Raw genomic sequence first — 18,031 nt, forward strand, 5'->3', positions numbered from 1 at the left:
ACCTCAGGGCTTCCCAGATAAAGTCCCCACCCAAACATCCCTCCCCACCCCGACCGAGTGTAGCCCCCAACACCAAGAGACGCTGACATTTAAAACCTGATTGAAACCACACCAAACCTGCCTCCTTCAAAGGTCAAGGAGGAAGGTGGCCCAGCCCAGAGGCCTCTCCAGGACTGTGAGAAACCACTCTGTAGCTGGACAGAGAAGTCAATGGACAGAGGCAGCAGGGAGACAGCGAGCCCAGGCCGACCTCTGGGTCAAGGGCAAAAACGATTCACGTCTGCAACTCATGCTCTCCCTTTCCATCTTCGTGCTTCTCTCCCCCTGCACGGAGTCTGACACACGACCCCACCAAACTCCAGGCTTCTGTTGGGTCCTGATTTGTCTCAATTTAGAGGAGCCGTTTTTTGCTTTGTGTGGGTCAGTGGCTGATGCTTGCCATTCTTTGGAAGTGTACATAAAAAGTTTAAGCTTCCTGAATTTTGGGAAGATGATAAAATGGAGACTGCGTTGTTTTTTTAAAAATGAAGTGTCTGCAAGCTGGCTAAAAAGTATGCTCCACTTGGAACCCACCGAAAACCAAGATCTTCAGCATTGCTGTTACTTTCCTACTAAGAAGGGGTTACACTTTAGAGTAACACACAGGCACTCACATAAATATAACAAACACGATTACTCTCTCCTGCATCGTGTCTGTCACTAAGCACTTTATAAATAACCAACTTATCTTTAGTCTTCACCACAAGCCTGTAAGGTTAGGTCCTATTACCCCTGTTCTACAGAAAAAGAAACTAAAACACAGAGAGGTAAAGCAAACTGCTCAGGGCCACACAGCTAGGGAACAGCGATGCTGGGCACTGAACCCATGTCATCTGCCTCGAAGGTCCATGATCTTGACCACTAGCCTATGCTGCCCTCACACACCAGTTACACAGTGCTTCAGGTGTGTTACTGCATGTAAATCATCCAATAACCTTATAAGGCAAGCTGTGTTTGATTCCTATTTTACAGATGAGGAAACTGAGCACAGACAGATAAAACAACTTGTCCGGCCCACTCAGCACACAGTGGGAGGTGGGGACTCTGACTTCACTGAACTGTCACCCACTCAGTTAGTCATTGTCCTTCAGCACCTCCGCCCACACACCTTTGGTTTATTCAGGAAAGCAGCTTGTGTCTGTGGATTAAAAATGATCCTCTAAGTAGATCCAGAACCTTGAACTCATTAGCCCCACAAGAGTGTGCAGGCAGGAGGGAGATTGACATCTAATCCAGTCCTGCCTTCAACAGAACAGACCAGGAGGCTGGGTCGGGAAATAGCCAGCCAAAGGGCACATACCCTTAAACCCAACCAAATGTCACCCACAGGGGTGGGAGGGGGTATCCCAGGAGCAGGGATTCTCAAAGTGTGGTTGGGGACGCTGGGGGCCTCCTCCAGACCCTTTCAAGGGATCCATGTAGTCACAATCACTTTCTCAATAGTCTTTGCCTCTCCCTGCCTGCACAGTAGAGTTTTCCAGAGACCACGTGACATGTGACATCACCACAGACTGAAGGGGAAGCAGACAGAGAATCCAGCCGTCTTCCATGAAGCCAGACGGCACGGAGACTGCCCAACACATCAAACGAAGCCAGTGCTCTCGCTTTTTTTAAATTCTGAAAAAGCTATTTTTCATAAAAGTGATATGTATATGACTATGTAATAGGTTTAAATGAATTAAGACATATTTTAAAACTTCTTGGGTTTCATTTCTAATATGGTAAAGACTGACAGTCATAACCTGAATAAGCAGCAATTTCTAAGAGCCTACAGGGTTTCTGGGATCAAAAAGCCTGAGCACAACTGCACAGGGGCCTGGGGTCTCCATTACCTGCCAGGGTCGCCGGGTGCCCTCCACAGCAGCCGCCCTGTGCGTATGTAGCTGGGGTTCTGAAGAACACCCAGGCGTACAGCACATGGTCCTTCAGGAACATGGTCCACGTGCCTGATAATGACGGATGCTCGGATGCACACAACTTACCTGGAAATAGTCTGTAATGAACGAGCCAAGTTCACTCTTCAGCAGGCGCCTGGGGAGAGAGAAACACTGTCAAGCAGGCCTCGGTGATACAGCTCGTGGTGACCAGTTCCTGGTGCAGGACAATGACAGTGTGCTCACTAGCAGCATAAGGGCTGAGACCCAGCCTGAGCAGGGCATGCACTTTCCCGGGTCCTGGTAATGCCCTCTTTGGCCTCCAGGTCAATGCAGCAGTGCAAATCCTAGAAGGAGATTGGTTCCTTAGTTCACTCTATAAAGGTGACCGTCTGCAGAGGGCAGCTGCAGGAAATCCTAACTCTCACCGAGCTGGCTAGGGCAGGCCAGGTCACTTGACTTTATGTGAAAAAAAGCAAAAAGACAAAAAGCAAGGAAGACAAAGACAGCGCTTTGCAACTTTCCACAATTTCAAAGCACGTCACAGTCTAAGAGACGTTTTTCACAGTCTTCCATCAAGGACTTAAAGTGTGTAAGTGGGATGGTGTGATTATTATTCCTCCTGCACAGATAAAGAAATTGGGACTCAGAGAAGTGCCCCAAGTAGGGGCAGAGCTGAGATTTGAACCCAGACCTTTTGCAAATTCAACATCTTTTCCCATAAACCCATCTGTCTCTCCTCCAAATCCATCAGAGACACCCCAGCTTGAAATTCAACTGGGCACCATGGTTTGGGTGGTCTCATCACAGATCACAGAGGGGAGGGTCCGAGGCAGTCTTCAAAGGAGACCACAAAGAGGAGAACAGAGAGAGTCTAATTATCCAGCAGAGACATTTACTGAGCTGCCTTGTGTGTGTCACATGCTGACCTCGCACCAGGAGAACAAAAGAGAACAAGACAGACAAGACCTCTGCTCTTGCGAAGTTTCTACTCTTATGGGCAGAAGGTGGGGTGGGGGGCAGGCAGAGATAAACAGCACGTCAATAACTATGCTCACAAGGTAATTTCAAAGTCTTGAGTGCTAAACAATAAAATTAAAAAATGGGGAATTTTGGCACCAGATCTCATTTCCCTATGACAAATAAAGGGACCATCCCAACTGTTGCATCTATAAATCAATCCAGAGTGGATGAAGAAGTTAAAAACATGAATAACTGGTTCCCAAGGTCCAATGTGTTCCTGAGGGAATAAACTCTTCATGATCTCAAATGATTTCATTTGCTCATCCCACCAGCTGTGGGTACTGAAAAGCAAATGCTCAAACTTCTGACAACCCTGCGTATGAACTGACTCCCCCCAAACACGCTCGCACATGTCACTGAAGGCTAAATGGGAGCTTCCAGCCAGATGTTGTTAGGTGCCGAAAACAAGCAGAAGAATTACTGAGACAGAGAAGAGAGAAACACTCATGAGCTAAAATTTTAAGTGTAAGCTCAGGAAAGCTGCAAACATGTGTTGAACAAGAAAAAGAGCTTCCTTTTGCTGCAGCAGAAAACACTTCCAGGGGTAGATGGAACATTTTGAGATTCCAGTTAAACGGCAGGGCCCTGGAGGGCTACCCCGTCAACACACCCCAGGGGTTCTCCCAGATGTGGGCAGGTCTGGTCAGAGATGGGAAAGACTTCATCAAGTCACTGCTGGTCTTCAGGGCTGGGGCTACAAGTGTCTTGGGGGACAGGAAACGGAACTCTAGAGGGCAGCCCCAAGTGGAAGGAAGAAGAGACAGGGAGCCTGCTTCTGACCACAGGGCAGAGAAATACCTCCTGACAAAGTCATCTCAGCTCTTGGGAAGTCTCAAAGCCACAGAGAAGCCAAGCTCATGAAAAAGTAGAAAAACAAGTCCTGGTCATGGCTCCTTGAGGCGGAGCTTTGCAGGGTTGGGTGCTCATGAGGCTGGGGGCACCCTGGGGATCTGGGGTCCTGAGGAACCCGGGCGTGGGGAAGATGGGAAGAGAAAGAGGTCGAGGAGAAGGAGAGACCTTCGAGATCCAGATCGAGGGCACCTCCTGGAGCAACTGGGGGGAGGGATCTGGGCTGGCATGAAGATTGCGAATCGGGTTGGACGTGGCTCCCCAAGTGACGACGGTCCTGGGACAGCACAGTGGTACTCAGGGAGCATGTGAGGCCACCCAGTTGAGGATCCCCAGCGGCCTCCCTGGCTCCCTCCAGGGAGGGCAGAAGATGCTGCTCCCTACGAGGAGGTGAGGGTGCAGCACCAGCTCACAGCTGCCAGGGCGGCAGCAAGCCACAGAGCGCGACAGGAAGGCCACGCTCTAGGTCAGATCAGCTGATACAGGAGAGAAGCCAAGCATGGACTTAACCCAGCTGCCAAGACAGACGTGGCTGAAGGGCTCTGGAGCCAGAAGCAGCCATCCCAGAGGCCACAGGATGGTGGTGGATGAGAACACGGTGGAATGTGAAGAGGAATTCTCCACTACGTGGATACGGTGACAGTGACAATTAGTTCTTTACTACTCCAGAGCCAGTCATGGAGGTGGGAACCTGCCATAGATACTTGAAATGGAGCGGACCACAGTAGAGCCACATGCTTATCCTATTAACAAACCCCAAGTTCAAGACCCTCTCCAGTGAGCCACCGATAGAGTTATCGGAACAAAAAAGACAACTTACGTCAAGGCTCTGTCGTCCTAAGCAACAAATCAGTAAGCTGTGTCGCCCCATCCCTTACAAAACCCTGCCTTATTTCTGTCTGAGCAGGTTATGAGTCAGGGTCCCGCATTGACATACAGTTTTTACTGTAGCAATACAGTAGGAATCAAGTAAAGAGCTAATTTAAAAATCATGGTTCATCCATGCAATGCAATTCTTTGCAATTGTTTAAAAAAAATACAAAAGGTACCATTAAGTAATGATATGAAAATGCATAAGTTACTTTAAGCAAAAAGAAACCAAGAATGTATGTAGAATAGTGCATACGACAAGCAGCATTGTGAAAAGAGAGGGAAAAAATAGGAACATACGTTTTTATTTACATAATACCCAGAAATTCACTGGTCAGTTCTGCTCTTTTAACCTGCTGCTTGAGTCTGCATGAGCTATGTAATTTGGTTTCCACTAGGCCCTTCAAATCAAAAGAGAGGGCACTTTGATTTTTTTTTTTTTTAACACACAAAACACATGTGTTTTTAAAAATCACATTTAAAAGCACTGGATTGTGAGTTCTCCTCTCAGTGCCCCCGGCAAGGAACTGGAGAGGGCTGAAGCTGTCACTGAAATTTAAATAGGGCAACACATTAGCAAATGGTATTTCCTGAACTTAGAGGGAGATGCTGGCTGACAGATATCTCACCCCATCAGACCCCAGTCCAGGCTGGGGACCTCATATATAGTGACCCATGCTGTCCACTGTGTGTCCATATGAACTCCTGACAAGTGCATCAAGAAACTCTGGAATTATAAGCTGCTGTTGCAATACTTATCTTTGAGGAGGAGGTAATGGCTGGGTTCTGGGATGCAGGGAAGAGATTCTCCGTTGTGTACCGTGTTAGAGGTTTAACATTTGGAACCACATGAATACAATTCTACGCAAAAGCGATTCCTAAAAGATTCTAATATTAACAAGAACCACTGCCAAGGTCACCAGGGATGGCCTGAAGCCTGAGAAAAAAACAGTGGAAGTGAGTCCCCAGAGAGCACACCAGGAAGCAGGCTGGGTGACAGAGAATCCACAAAGCCTTGGAACCTGCCCATCCAGACCCGCCTCAGGCTGGGGACCTGAGAGCCTTTGTCCCAAGGCAACGGAGAGCAGGAAGAGGTGAGCAAAAGGGGCCAGGGCCACTTCTACACCCCCCACCTACTCTGCTTGTACTGGTTTATGAGGAAAGGTCTCTACACCCCTGCCCTTGCCTCAGCTGGACTGAGAGGAAGGGGTTTCCACACCTCACTCTTCATGATGCCATCTCCAGCGGAACTTGGCAGAAGCTTCTCCATGCAAGAGACACACGCTCCCCCTCACCAGCAGAAAAGCGAAGAGTAACTGAGGGCAGGAACCCAGGAGTTAATTCTTTGGAAACCTGCTATGGGTTAGACATGGAGTGTGATGCAAGGGGACAAGGCCAAGACAGAGCTCAGACAATAACTTTCTCCTCCCCGGGGCACAGGAGATTCGTCTTTTCAACTATTATTCTCAGAAGTCGAGAGTAAAAAGTATCAAGGCATCAGAGACACACAGGCCCAAATCACAGAGGGACACTTTCCTCCTCCATAATCTGGCGCACTAAGTTTGCCCATTTAATCTGAAAATCACAAGAAAAGAGGAAAAAAGCAGAAGACAAATTTAACAGCTCATGGGTGGTGGTTCCTTAGATGCAAAAAAGATGAAAATTCCGACTTCCAATTCTGAGCACCTAGGTTCCCGAGGGGCTCAGAGTCCTGGAATTCAGCAGCCTCTGTCTACTTTTTCCAATCTTTCTTAGGGTTTCTTCCCTGTGAACAGAAAAGCAATTACTTGATGAAAAAATAAAATAGTAAGGAATAAGAAACAAATTCCTTCCAGGGTGGAGCCTGACTTTTTTCCAGTTCAAGTTTACTGAGCACTTTCCAGGTGCCAGGCACCAAGGTCAGTAACGTGTGTGACCACATTTTTTCCTAGGCCACAGTGATACCTCTGCTGTTTATACACCAGGGCACTGACGGTGCAGGAAGCCTGGAGGCAGCCACCTGTGTCTGAAACCCCACAGTCCCTTCATAGCTATCATGAGCAGTAACCTGAGCAAACCTTTCACTCCTTCCCTCCTCCATTTCCTCAGTCAGAATGTGGGGATAATAAGGGACGTTACCCCACAGGATCAGCGCAAGGGCAAAATGAGTTACGTCCCACCAAGTTCCTAGAACAGCACGTGGCACATGGCAAGGCTTGCCAAGCACTGGCCCCCGTTGTTCCACCCAGGTCTGCTGAACTCCAAAGCCCACCCCTCTAAGGACCCCACCCTCCTCTGGCTCCTCAGCAGCTTCTTAACAGTTCAGCCAGACCAGCATTTTCTGAACCTGGAATTAAGGACCTTGGGGAAACTCATGAAGGGGGAAGTCCAGCAGGGCCAGACCAGCCGATCAAAGGGTTGAAAGGTGGGAAGATGGAGAGGGCACTGGAGAAGTGTTGCTGGAGGGAGGGGCTGATGAGAGAGCAACCTCACAGCCCAGGCTGCTCCCAGTGGTCCGTGCGACATATTGAACTTCCACGCCTGGTTTCATTTGAAAACAGAATTCTGCTGCTCACGCCAGTCCCCCACAAGCCACGGAGCTGGAGGGAGAAGGAAGCTGGGGAGCTGAGACTAATGGGAAGGGACCCAACCAAAAAGGGAAATGGCTTCAAGCTCAATCAGAAGTGAAAAGGAGCCACCAGAGGGATAAAGCAGGCAATGATTCACTGGCCTGTAATATCTTACCGCTTCTGCTCCCAGACTGACCAGCTGAGTCGCCACCCCAGTTAACGGGATTTCCGGTCATTACTCAGAAACAAAATTTCACTCCTCGCCATCGTGTCAACTCAGGCTCCACGTCCGTGGGCTCGAAGGTCAAGGAGGCCTGACCGAAGCTGGATTCCAAGCTGGCGTTAAGGCGCAGGGCAGCAGGACACAGGCTGAGCTGGGTGAGGACAGAGCTGCGACCCCCCTGGCACACAGGGGAAGATCCAAAGCGGCGAATTGCTCCACTTGCCGGACTCCTCCTGGCAGGTGAGGCGAAGATGCCGAGGTAGCGTAGATGCAGATCCGCCAGGATGAGGAGGGACAGACAGCAGGACTGATGGCTACATAAATGTATCTGTGCTGTCTGACAAGTAGGGGTGCCCCAGGGCCCCTCCAAGTACCGAGGTTCCTGTATGGGATCCACTCAGACCACCTCAAGATCCAGGAAAACAGCAGCGGGTCCCGAGGCCCTGTGCCCAACACTGCAGCCGGGCGGTGCCCAACCAACCTGATTGGCTCCATACTCTGAAGATGCCCCATCTCACGTCGGCACCAGGAAGTGGTTCAAGGAGACAGCAGCATCTCTTAGGCAGCAACAAAGGAAAATGCACCTTTCTCCTCGGCCCATTCTCTTGCAGACCACTGGAGCTGGTGACTCAGGTGTGATGCTGGCTACCCCACCTCTCTGCCGCCGGCACCCCAGTGGGGACAGTGGGAAACAGGGGGAAACCACCAGTGGGAATGTACTGAGCTCCTGGCTCTGTGGCTCATGCTGTGCTGGGCAGGTGGCACATAACATCCTGAATTCTCCAAGAGCCTCCCGGCTTGGAGTTGAACTTCATTTTGCAGATGAGAAGAATGGCGCTCAAATGTTCAAATAGAGGCCTCCCTGAACATCGGGCTGGGGTGCCCCAGACCCACAGGGACAGGCCAGGAAGGTGAGTCGGGGAGGCTGTGAATGGTGAAGGCCGAGGAAAACCCCTCTAGAGCCAGCAGCCCTGGCTGGTGTCCACCATCGCTTCCAAGCCAGCATTGCCAGATCTGAACTTTCCAGAAGGGCCAGAAACCTGGAGTTTTGAAGGATGAGCAGATTTCTAGATGCCATGCCCCACAGGTTTCTGGTTCCCAGTTCCCTCTTCCGGACCCTTCCTCCCCTCAACGGCAAGTCTGTGTCTCAACCACGGCAGGCAGAGCTGCCAGAATAAAACCAGGCGGAAGACCTTACCTTAATCCCTGCCGGCCTGGGGTCCTCACAAGGTAATGCCTCCAGTCCCCTCGAGGTCTGTTGGGAGCCTGTGACGCGGTGACCACAAGGCCAGCCCTGCGTGCCTCCTGAAGTCTGCTCACAACCAGAAGGCCCAGGTTCCAATCCCAGCCCAGGTCAGATGATACCCAGTGAGCTATTCCACATCCATGGGCCTGCACCTCCTTATGATGGGGATGTTGATCTCTCCCATGGGGGTGTGGGGAGCCGTATAGGGTTAACACACCAAGCACTGAGGAGAGCTGGCTTGGATCCCACACCAAGCGTCTGCTTGACCTCATGGCTCCATCGTGCCTCACACTGGTTGGTCTCCTCTGCCAGCTCTTTCTCATCTCCACCTCCCCAGCTATGGCTCCCACCACAGTAGACAGACTCAGAGAGACATGGAAAAGCCCGGGATGGATCTCCCTACAGGGTTCTGGCAGTCAGCTGGCTGACTCAGGAGGAGGATGTTTCACCTCAGACGTGCCAGAGATCAAGCAAAATTCCTGGAACCTCCTCTTTCCTTGAAAATATCTGGGGTTTCCTTCATGCCACCTCTTCCTCCCCAAGAACAGAAGCAGGGTGGTTGGAGAGCAAAGGAAAATGTGTGTTTCCTGCCTCCGGCCAGCCGTAGATAACTCATCTCTGACTTCCCGGAAACCTCATCTCTGAGCTTTTATTTCTGCAGAGAGTCGAGGGCACAGAGCTGGTGGTGGCAAGATGGTTATATCCTCAGTTACCCTTCCACCTGATTCCCAGCTGCTCATCCTTCAGATTTCAACATAGGTATCATTTCCGCCTAAGTCTAAGTATGTGCCCATCCTCTGCACACCCCAGCACACCAGAGTCTGCTGCCACCCCACTTCAAACATCAGATGTGGCTGCCTGCTCAGTTACCCCTCTCACTGCCGTAAGCTCCCAGAGCAAGAACCACCGGCCTCAATGGCTGCCCCAGAACACAGTCCGGGACCTGGCAGCGCATGCCACAGACATTCATTAAGTGACTTAGTAACAGAATCAATCGCCTTCCCTCCACACCGCCAACCACCTGTGTGCACAGGTTCTCACTAGACCCAGTAACATAAATCTTTCCATGTTTTCCTTACTCTTCCTGGTCACATGAATCAGCAGCACAGACGCCTGCTTAGGAAGAGCGTAGTCCCTCTGTCAAAGTCCAGCCACTTCCATTCCTGGAGGCCACACCTCTAAGTCAGACCTGGTCCCACAGCCGACTGCAGCCACATCAGAGGTGAGGCTGGAGAGGGGGCATTAAAAACCACATCAAGGCCCCACAGAGAATTCAAACAGGAATGTCCAGGATGAGCCCAAATCCAGGCTGGTGGAACTCAGTGGAGCCAGAATCGAAGATGGTCATGACTGGCAATTTCATAGAACACGTCTACCCAGAAAGGTCATTTTCTTGCCGTTGGGGACATAACATCATGTAAGCTCTGCTACCTGAGGCAGTTTCAATAGAAAATATTCTGATTTATGGTTTTCATATCAACAGACCATGTGCCTTGGTTTTTATTTGGGGAAAACTGGCCACCGAGCATGATGCTTCTGATGGATCTATTCTCCAAGTGTGGAAACTCATGACTCTAAATTCAATACTGCATTCTAGAACTTAACTAACCTCAGTCCAAAGCTCTTCCTCATAGCCACCTCAAAGGTCATCTGCTAAAATATAAATTAAGAGTTCGTACTCAATGGCACATTTTAAAAGAAAGGGTCAATTTTTGTAATGATGACCTTATAAGACCCAGCTGACATTTACCTTCCTAGTCATCCATTGTGTCGGCTGAACTTCACATAAATTCACCTTTCCCAGGTCCATCCTAACACCAGAGTTAGAGAAGGGTTGGCTGGGACAGGTGATGGGAGAAGATGATTCAGCTTTGACATTGGACTTGGATAAACCATAAAAAAGTTTATTGCTGTTTGGCTTGAGTAGTATGGAGAGCTGAGAGAGGCATTTCCTCTCGTTCTCGTCTCTGCGGAAAGGAGAAGCAGATGGCTCTCCTTGCAAGAACCAGGCCTCACCCAAGCTTCAATTCCAAGCTCGCTCTTGATGGAGCCCGACTGTCTCCCCAGTTCAACGTGAGCTCACCTCATCGGAACTGCTGGGGAAGACTTCATGCAGCGCTATTCATGGGGCAATTGGTCACACTGTCCTGTGCATGCAGGAGTATCACGTATCACTTTATGGTTCCTAAGTGTTCCCAATAATAAGAACAATAATGACTAGCATTTATTAACCATTGATTTTGCACTGGATCAGATACTGAGGACACTCCAGTGTCTCAATCCTCCCTCCACCATGAGGTTGGTGCCATTTTTTATCATCCTCACTTTATAAGAGAAAAAAAAAAAAAAAGACAGGAAAATAAAGCAACTTGTCTAAGGTCACATGGATAAACCAATCTTGAGCCCCGGGCTCTGAATGAGAAACTGCTCTCTCAAGTTAAAACATTCTACTGAAGAGATCTTCTGGCACATGGCAGGACAGTCACAATGGACTGAAAAATAAGCTTGGGGGCAACTTAGTCTTCTCTCCTTCCGCATCTTCAGACTGTCCCACTGTCCTGTGTCTCCACCCTCATGCTTCAGCCTGATTATGGATCTATTCTGCAAACAGGTCTTCCAGAAGGAAAATCAAAACCAGAGCATGCCTTGTAATAGGGCCAGAGAGCAGCATGCTTGCTTCAGTGTTTTAGATCCTGAAATACGGACAATGGTGTTTATTCCCACAGAGGAACCTGCAGATGAGGAAGGACATGTGGTTCAGCTTGCTGTCTGCATCCTGAGACACCCAGGTCACATATGTGGTGGGGACACACTTCAGGTTCCCAGTTATACTCTGAGCCCCTGTGATGTGGCACCTGTCTCTACTCGAGCCACTCTGGCAGAGAAGGTCAGAGGATGGAAGGTAAGAAGCAAAGAAAGCCCATGCTCTGGATTCTGAAAGCCACGACTTATTCTGGGCTCAAATCACATCTGAGCAGATACCATCAACCCAACCATCTATAGTTCCCGCCAATCTGAAAATCAAAACACAGAGGAACGTCCAGTGGTACCCCAACACTGGACAGGAGGTGCATCCGTCACCTTTTTGTCACTGTGACCTAAATACCCAACGAGAACAACTCAAAGGAGGAAAAGTTTATTTCAGTTCGTGGTTTCAGAGGTTCGGTCCATGGTCAGCCAATTCCATTGCTCTGGCCCCAGGGAAGGCAGAACATCCAGGTGTAAAGGTGTGGCAGAAAGCTGCTCAGCTCACAGCAGTCAGGAAGCAAAGAGGGGCAGGAGCCACAGGGAAGATGAAGCCTTGCAGGTCACAGGCCCAGTGACTCACCACCTTGGGCTATGCCCCACCTGCCTACAATGGCTGACCTGTTCATCCATTCAAATCAGTAAGGACTGATCAAGTTACAGCTCTCATAATCCAATCATTTTACCTCTGAGTACTCCTGCATTAACACTGGAGCTTTTGGGGGACACTTCATGTCTAAACCATAACAGGAAGGCTACAAGAGGGCCATTCCGCAGAGGAGAGTTAAGACTCAGCACACGATGAGAGATGGGCTTGCAGAGGCCTCATGAAAGGAAGGATGGCAGAAAGAAAGATCAGGAAGCATCAGCTTAACCATCCTCCCAACGTAAAACCACAAGAGCAGAGTGTGGCCAGGGACTGGATCATGTTCCCCCAGATTCCTATGTTGAAGCCCTGACTCCCAGTGGGATGGCATTTCGAGGTCCCCACTCCAAATTACATTGGGAAGTGGTTAGGTTCAGATGAGTGTCCTGAGTGTACAGCCATCATGCTGGATTAGTGCCCTTATAGGAAGGGACACACAAGAACTTCCTCCTTCTCCAGCAAGATGGTAGCCAACCAAAAGACAGTAAGTGGAGCCTCAGCCGGTAAGGAATTGGCCGTCAACTTGATCTTGGACTTCCCAGCTTCCAGAACATTAAGAAGTGAATCTCTGTTGCTTAATCCACCCAGTCTGCCGTACATGCTATAGCAGAATGAGACACTAATACAGGTGCCGAAGTCAGTCAGGCGGTCAGATCCTGACCCCACCTCTACAGCTGTGTGACCCTGGGCAAGTCATTTAGCATCTATCATCCACAATCTTCTGGTCTGTAAAGTGCTGGTGACAGAGGGCTGAGAGGAAGGTGGGATGTTCTGGTACCTAGCGCTTTCTGGGATGCAGCACCCCCACCAGCAACACTGCCCCCAGCACCCTACGTAACGGGTAGCTTGTCGGCCACACTCAACCCACAGATGTATTTTGTTTGGCCTGCACCCATGTTTGGAGAAATTTGAACTATTTACGAACACTTGAAAGTCAGGAAATTTCACATAAAAATCTCAATTTCCGGTTCTTCTTGAGAAATAAGATGAAACATCACTGGACCTGGGTTCCCACAGGATAATGCCCTCTGGACATAGGGCAAGGACCCCTCTCCATGCACCCAGGCCAGCTCCACCTATTTACAAGACCTGCTTGGCACCTCAAGACATCTGGCCAGCAGCCCAGGGCCAGCAGAGCTGGCAAAGTCTGGCATGGGCTGGATTTTTCCCTGCTGCTCGCAAATAGAGCTTTTAAGTACAATTTCAGGATCAGTCTCCCAAAGTGAGGAACAATTAGCACATTCCTAAGTCACTGTTTTATTTATTTATACTTCTGTTGGGAGCTCAGGAACCTCAAGGAAAAGCCGGGCTCTCAGTCCTGGAAGTAAAATGAGCAACAGGGGTTGGTGATCCAGCTCTGCCCCTGTCACCTACCTTCTCAGGCCTGTTTCCCCTATAAAATGAGGCCTTGGGCTGGATTCTCTTTCCTCTGTCTCTTCATATTTGTGTAATTATGACATGAAATTCAAGCAGGTGGATAGAAATTTAACACAACTCTGTTTACTTATGGGCTGTAAAGGTTTTAAGCAAAGCAGAGCTTTTCAAACACCCATTGACCTTAACACAGGCCTGAACTAAATGTAAACAGGGCCCCAAGAGTCACCTGGTTGGGTCTTTAGCCTTGATGTTCTACACTTAATATACCCAGAGAGAAATGAACACCAGGGCATTAGAAGATGGGCTGGAAGCCAGGCACAATGTCGCATGCCTGTAATCTGAGCTACTTGAGAAGCTGAAGTGTCAGGATCGAGAGTTCAAGGTCAGCCTGGGGCAACCTGGAGAGACCCCCATCTCAAAAATAAAATTAAAAGACCAACTGATTCAACCTTTTATCTTTAGCAGAGTCTGGTGCTCTGAGCCCCATCTGACTCTCTGTGCTCCTTTCACCAAGACACAAACTCAACCACACTACCCAACTTCTGGTGCTCTCTGCACACGGGCCCTCTTTCAGTTCCTTGCTCACTGCAACCACAGGACTTTTGCACCTGCACCTGGAGCCCTCTTTTCCTAGTGAACTGCCACTGACCCTCGGATCACAGCATAAGCATTGCCTCCACTACTCCTGGCCTCCCCGATGAGGTCAGGTCACATGGACTCACTCTGCTCACACCAGTTGTGCTGTGACACAGTAACACGTGTCACAGTAACACATTTACATTTTACAGGTGTTATTAGCTGGCTAACGATTATTTCCCAGCTGAACGTAAAGTCCAGGAGAGCGGGATACACATCTGTGGAGCCTGGTCATCAGGGGGGCACTCAAATGCTTGCTGGTGAATTCTTTACAAAGGAGGACTGACAATAAATCCCAAGCAGCCTGGTTCCAACCCCCAAGTCACCTTGCCTACTACGGTGCCTAACGGTTCAGCAGAGCACAGTAAAGTTTGCGGCATAAACCACAGTTACTATCCACCCACCTCCAATTCCAACCCCCCGAAACACACTAGATGCCTGAACCTTCTCTGGATCAGAGTCTAGACAGACAAGGGTCTCTGAACTCAACAGCCACAGGAGCAAGCTAATAGCCCAGAGAAAAAGCAAGAGAACCAAACAGGAAACAAACAAGCAAACCTAAGCGAAGGCCCCAGCTCAGGTCCACAGAGCCCCGGGTGTGTGGGTCACATACCTGATGTTTTCATTCAGGACGTAGAGCTCGTTGCTTTGCAAGCCGCCCCCTTTGAAAACGTTGATCACAGCAGTCTGGACGCTGCGAGGAAACAGAAGCAGCTCCTGTTAGACAATCCGCCTTCTGGGACCTTGTCCACAAGCAGCTGGGAGCCAAAGGCAGGTGGCAGGCCAGGAAGCCCGCGGCACAAACATGGCTATGCTTTCTCTCTTTGGAATCCATCACTTCCTTCTCAGGGTCCTTGGGGAGGAAGGATGGCTGAGGCTGAAAGGACTCAAGAGTGGCCCCCACTCCTTGCAGGCACACAGGTCTTCCTTCCTTGCCCTGCCGGCAGCCCTGCTGGTGAGCAGCAAGGGTAAGGGGCAGGCACGGCATCTGCTCTCAGGGAGCTCTGTGCATCGCACCACTGGGCCCGGGAGAGTCCACAGTGGTACTTGTTGCCCCAGGAGCTGACCCGGGCCGGGTTCTCTCAACTCGGAGGCCACTGTCTTCCCAGGGCAGCTTGGCAGCCTGTGGCTAATGTGAAATGAAGGGTCCTCTCCTTTCCTTGGGAGCATTTCCTACAGGCTAGGCTCCCTGCCCCTTCCATCCCTAACCCCTCGAGGTGAGCAGGCACTAGAGTTAGGGCTTCATGCCCCATTCCCAGGGACCACAGCCCAACCTGACAGCCTAGGAGGTGATTATAATCTTGTCTGCAGGAGGAGACCAGGACCTGCTTTAAAGCACAGGGGTCCACTCAGCACCAAGACCTTTCTGAGCCCCCGCTTTGCCCCCATCAGTGGAGCTGAGCTTCCTGCATCCACTCCTTGAAAAACGCCAAGCCACAAAGATGTCAGTAATGTACTAAGAGACCAGTGCATTGACTTTATCCAGAGTGTCTACGTGGGTTTGGATACTAAGCAGCCCACAGAAGCACCAAACAGTACTGACGCCCCCTGCTTGGGGCGCAGGGTCAGCTGGACACCTGCTGAAAGCTCTCGGTGTCCCCCCTCCCTGCACTCCCTGTGGTCACAGGTACCGACAACCTTTGTCTCATGGCATCATTTAGTTTTTCACAGATACACGTCCAACCTTCACAAAGATAGCAGGTTGCTTAGGTGACTCCACTCTCGGACACTCTGTCTAGGGTGTGACTGAGGGATGTGAACAGGAACTGTAAATTCCAACCCAACTGTCCTGGGCTGGTCAACTGACCCTGAAAGGCCAGGGCTTGCAGGGGTCTGATCTATCACTACTCAGACAAGGAAAGCCCACAGGTGTGTGGGAAGCCAGGAGACCCGCCCCCTTCATCCTTTGTCCCATCCATCACCACAACCTTCCAGAGCAGAGATCCCAGAAGCAGAAGCAGCTCAGATAGTCCCCAAAGGTCCCTGGTCCTGGCCTGGCCAGAGCACCACCCCCGCCCTCTTTACCTGTTCCAAGCCGAGTTGGAGCTCAGCTGCAGGGCCTGCCGGGCAGCTTGGAACCGTGGCAGGTCGCTGAGCACCGGGGAGCTCATGAAGCGTGGTCTCGGCCTGCGGAAGGAGCCCATCTTGTGGAACTCGAGGGGCAGGATGGGAGCGAGGCCACGGGTCATAAGTTCTGGTGAGGGCTCGGCTTCACCTCTAGGACCGGAGCCTTCCAGCTGCCCACGGAAGGGCTTCTGCCAGGGCTGCCTCCTGACCCTCAAGCTTTCTTAACACCACAGACTCGGCCAATACCTGGAAAGAGAGGGCAGCCTTTATTGAGAGCTCCTGGGGCTGAGGAGGCCACATCCTACAGGAGGCTGGCTGGGACTCTCCAGCCAAACTATCCCAAAAACGAACAGGAGACCCAGCAAGAGCCTCTATTTGCCTCCTGTTCCCATTGGCAAGTTTTTACAGGACATTTTTTTTTTTTTTTTTTTTTTTTGTCATTGTTATAACAATAGGGTAACCCCAGAGTGCGAAAGCAACCCCAGGGCGGACAGAAGCAGTCCCATGAAAACCCCTAAGCTGTGTCTGACTCTGGTTCCCATGCTCGTCCATCAGTTGGAGCACCATCTGGGTTTCCGCAGACCCCCAGTGTCATGCGTTAAGAGAGGCTTTGAAGACAAGGCCTCAAGGACACCAGGGCTCATGTCCCAGTACGAAAGCCCTTGTCCTGTCAGTCCCCATGTATTGTAGAGTTTTTCCCGAAGTACAACGCGGGCCTCAATCCATCCAGATATATCTACTGAGTGCTTACTCTCATTAACCACAATAACGTGAAGCATCCAAAGATCTCTTAAGACCTCGTTCCTGCCTCTGCTCATGGTCTGTGGAAAAGATAACCAACTATCATGTCCTCATTCGCGCCATAGAGATTTATGGAACCCCACATGCCACAGTCACAAACTCAGGCGAACTCTGGGGACCCAAGGAGGGCCTGGGACCACGTGCCTGCCCTCTGAGCTTACAATTGCCAGGACTGTGGCACATCACGCTTACTCCTCTGCCCTGCTCTTGATCTTATCTACAGTTCCCCTTGCCCAGAACTCTCTTTCCTTTGCTTTTTGCTTATCTACATCTAACCTGTTCTGCAGGGCTGGGTTCAAGAATCCTCTTCCCCTGCCACAGTGCAGCAGAGGTCTTCCGGTTTCACGGTTAGAGGCAGTGACATTGGAGTCACCCTGGGCTCAGGTCTTAACTTGGCCACTCCCAAGTTGTGTGACTTTGGACATATGGAGCCTAAAGTCCTCAGGTGTTGACAGTGCCAACCTCACAGGACTTGGGGAGAGAGGAAATGAGATCGGGTGTGATGTCCAGCAGCCCCAGGGGCCTCAAGGGCAGGCTACTTCCTCCAGACCTATCTTTCTCTCCTAGACACTTTGGATCTCTAATTTCATTATCATTGTTTAATGACTCCAGAGTCTAATGGATGACTTGAAAGAAGTCTGAGTGAAGGGTAAAAGCAGACGCTGGGAGGCTATGTCTACAGTTGCTTTTCTCTTAAGGTAGCCCGGAAGTATCAGCCAACTCTCTCATCCGCTCACTCTGCTGAGGTTCCAGAAACCAATGATGAAAGAAATCGAGATCCAGCTGTAAGTGTCAAGCTTCAGGCTGGCAGGAGCGATAGTTCTGCAGCCCAGCTGTGGCCTTTGAAGAAAGAGAACAGAGGTGCCAGGTCCAAATCAAACAAGGCCCTGGGGCTGGAAGAGGAGCCAGGTGGCTGGAGCCGGCCCTGGGGCAATCCCACAGGGAGGACACAGTATCTGTCTGCAGGCAATGGACACAGTGACAAAGCACTTAAAATAGCCAGGGACGAAAGAGGCATGGCCTGTCCAGCCTTTTAACTGTTTTCCTGAAGGACAGGAGTCTTGGGTATCACTTTCTCTGATTGTC

At 50.4% G+C, this 18,031-nt stretch overlaps 1 protein-coding gene across 4 annotated transcripts in view; it reads right to left on the reverse strand.

Moving 5' to 3' along the window:
• Nucleotides 1-18,031, reverse strand: part of Prr5l (proline rich 5 like) — a 75,583-nt gene that overhangs the window by 41,257 nt on the left and 16,295 nt on the right. For all 4 annotated transcript variants that reach the window (XM_047517247.1, XM_047517245.1, XM_047517244.1 and 1 more), the window contains exons 2-4: nt 16,103-16,390; nt 14,691-14,771; nt 2,022-2,070 (exon numbers count right to left, since the gene is read on the reverse strand). In XM_047517247.1, the coding sequence (XP_047373203.1) occupies nt 2,022-2,070; nt 14,691-14,771; nt 16,103-16,266 (294 nt within the window). In that variant the 5' untranslated portion in view covers nt 16,267-16,390. The remainder of the gene's footprint in view (nt 1-2,021; nt 2,071-14,690; nt 14,772-16,102; nt 16,391-18,031) is intronic.

The sequence above is a fragment of the Sciurus carolinensis genome, chromosome 11, assembly GCF_902686445.1.
Source record: "Sciurus carolinensis chromosome 11, mSciCar1.2, whole genome shotgun sequence".
Taxonomy (NCBI): domain Eukaryota; kingdom Metazoa; phylum Chordata; class Mammalia; order Rodentia; family Sciuridae; genus Sciurus; species Sciurus carolinensis.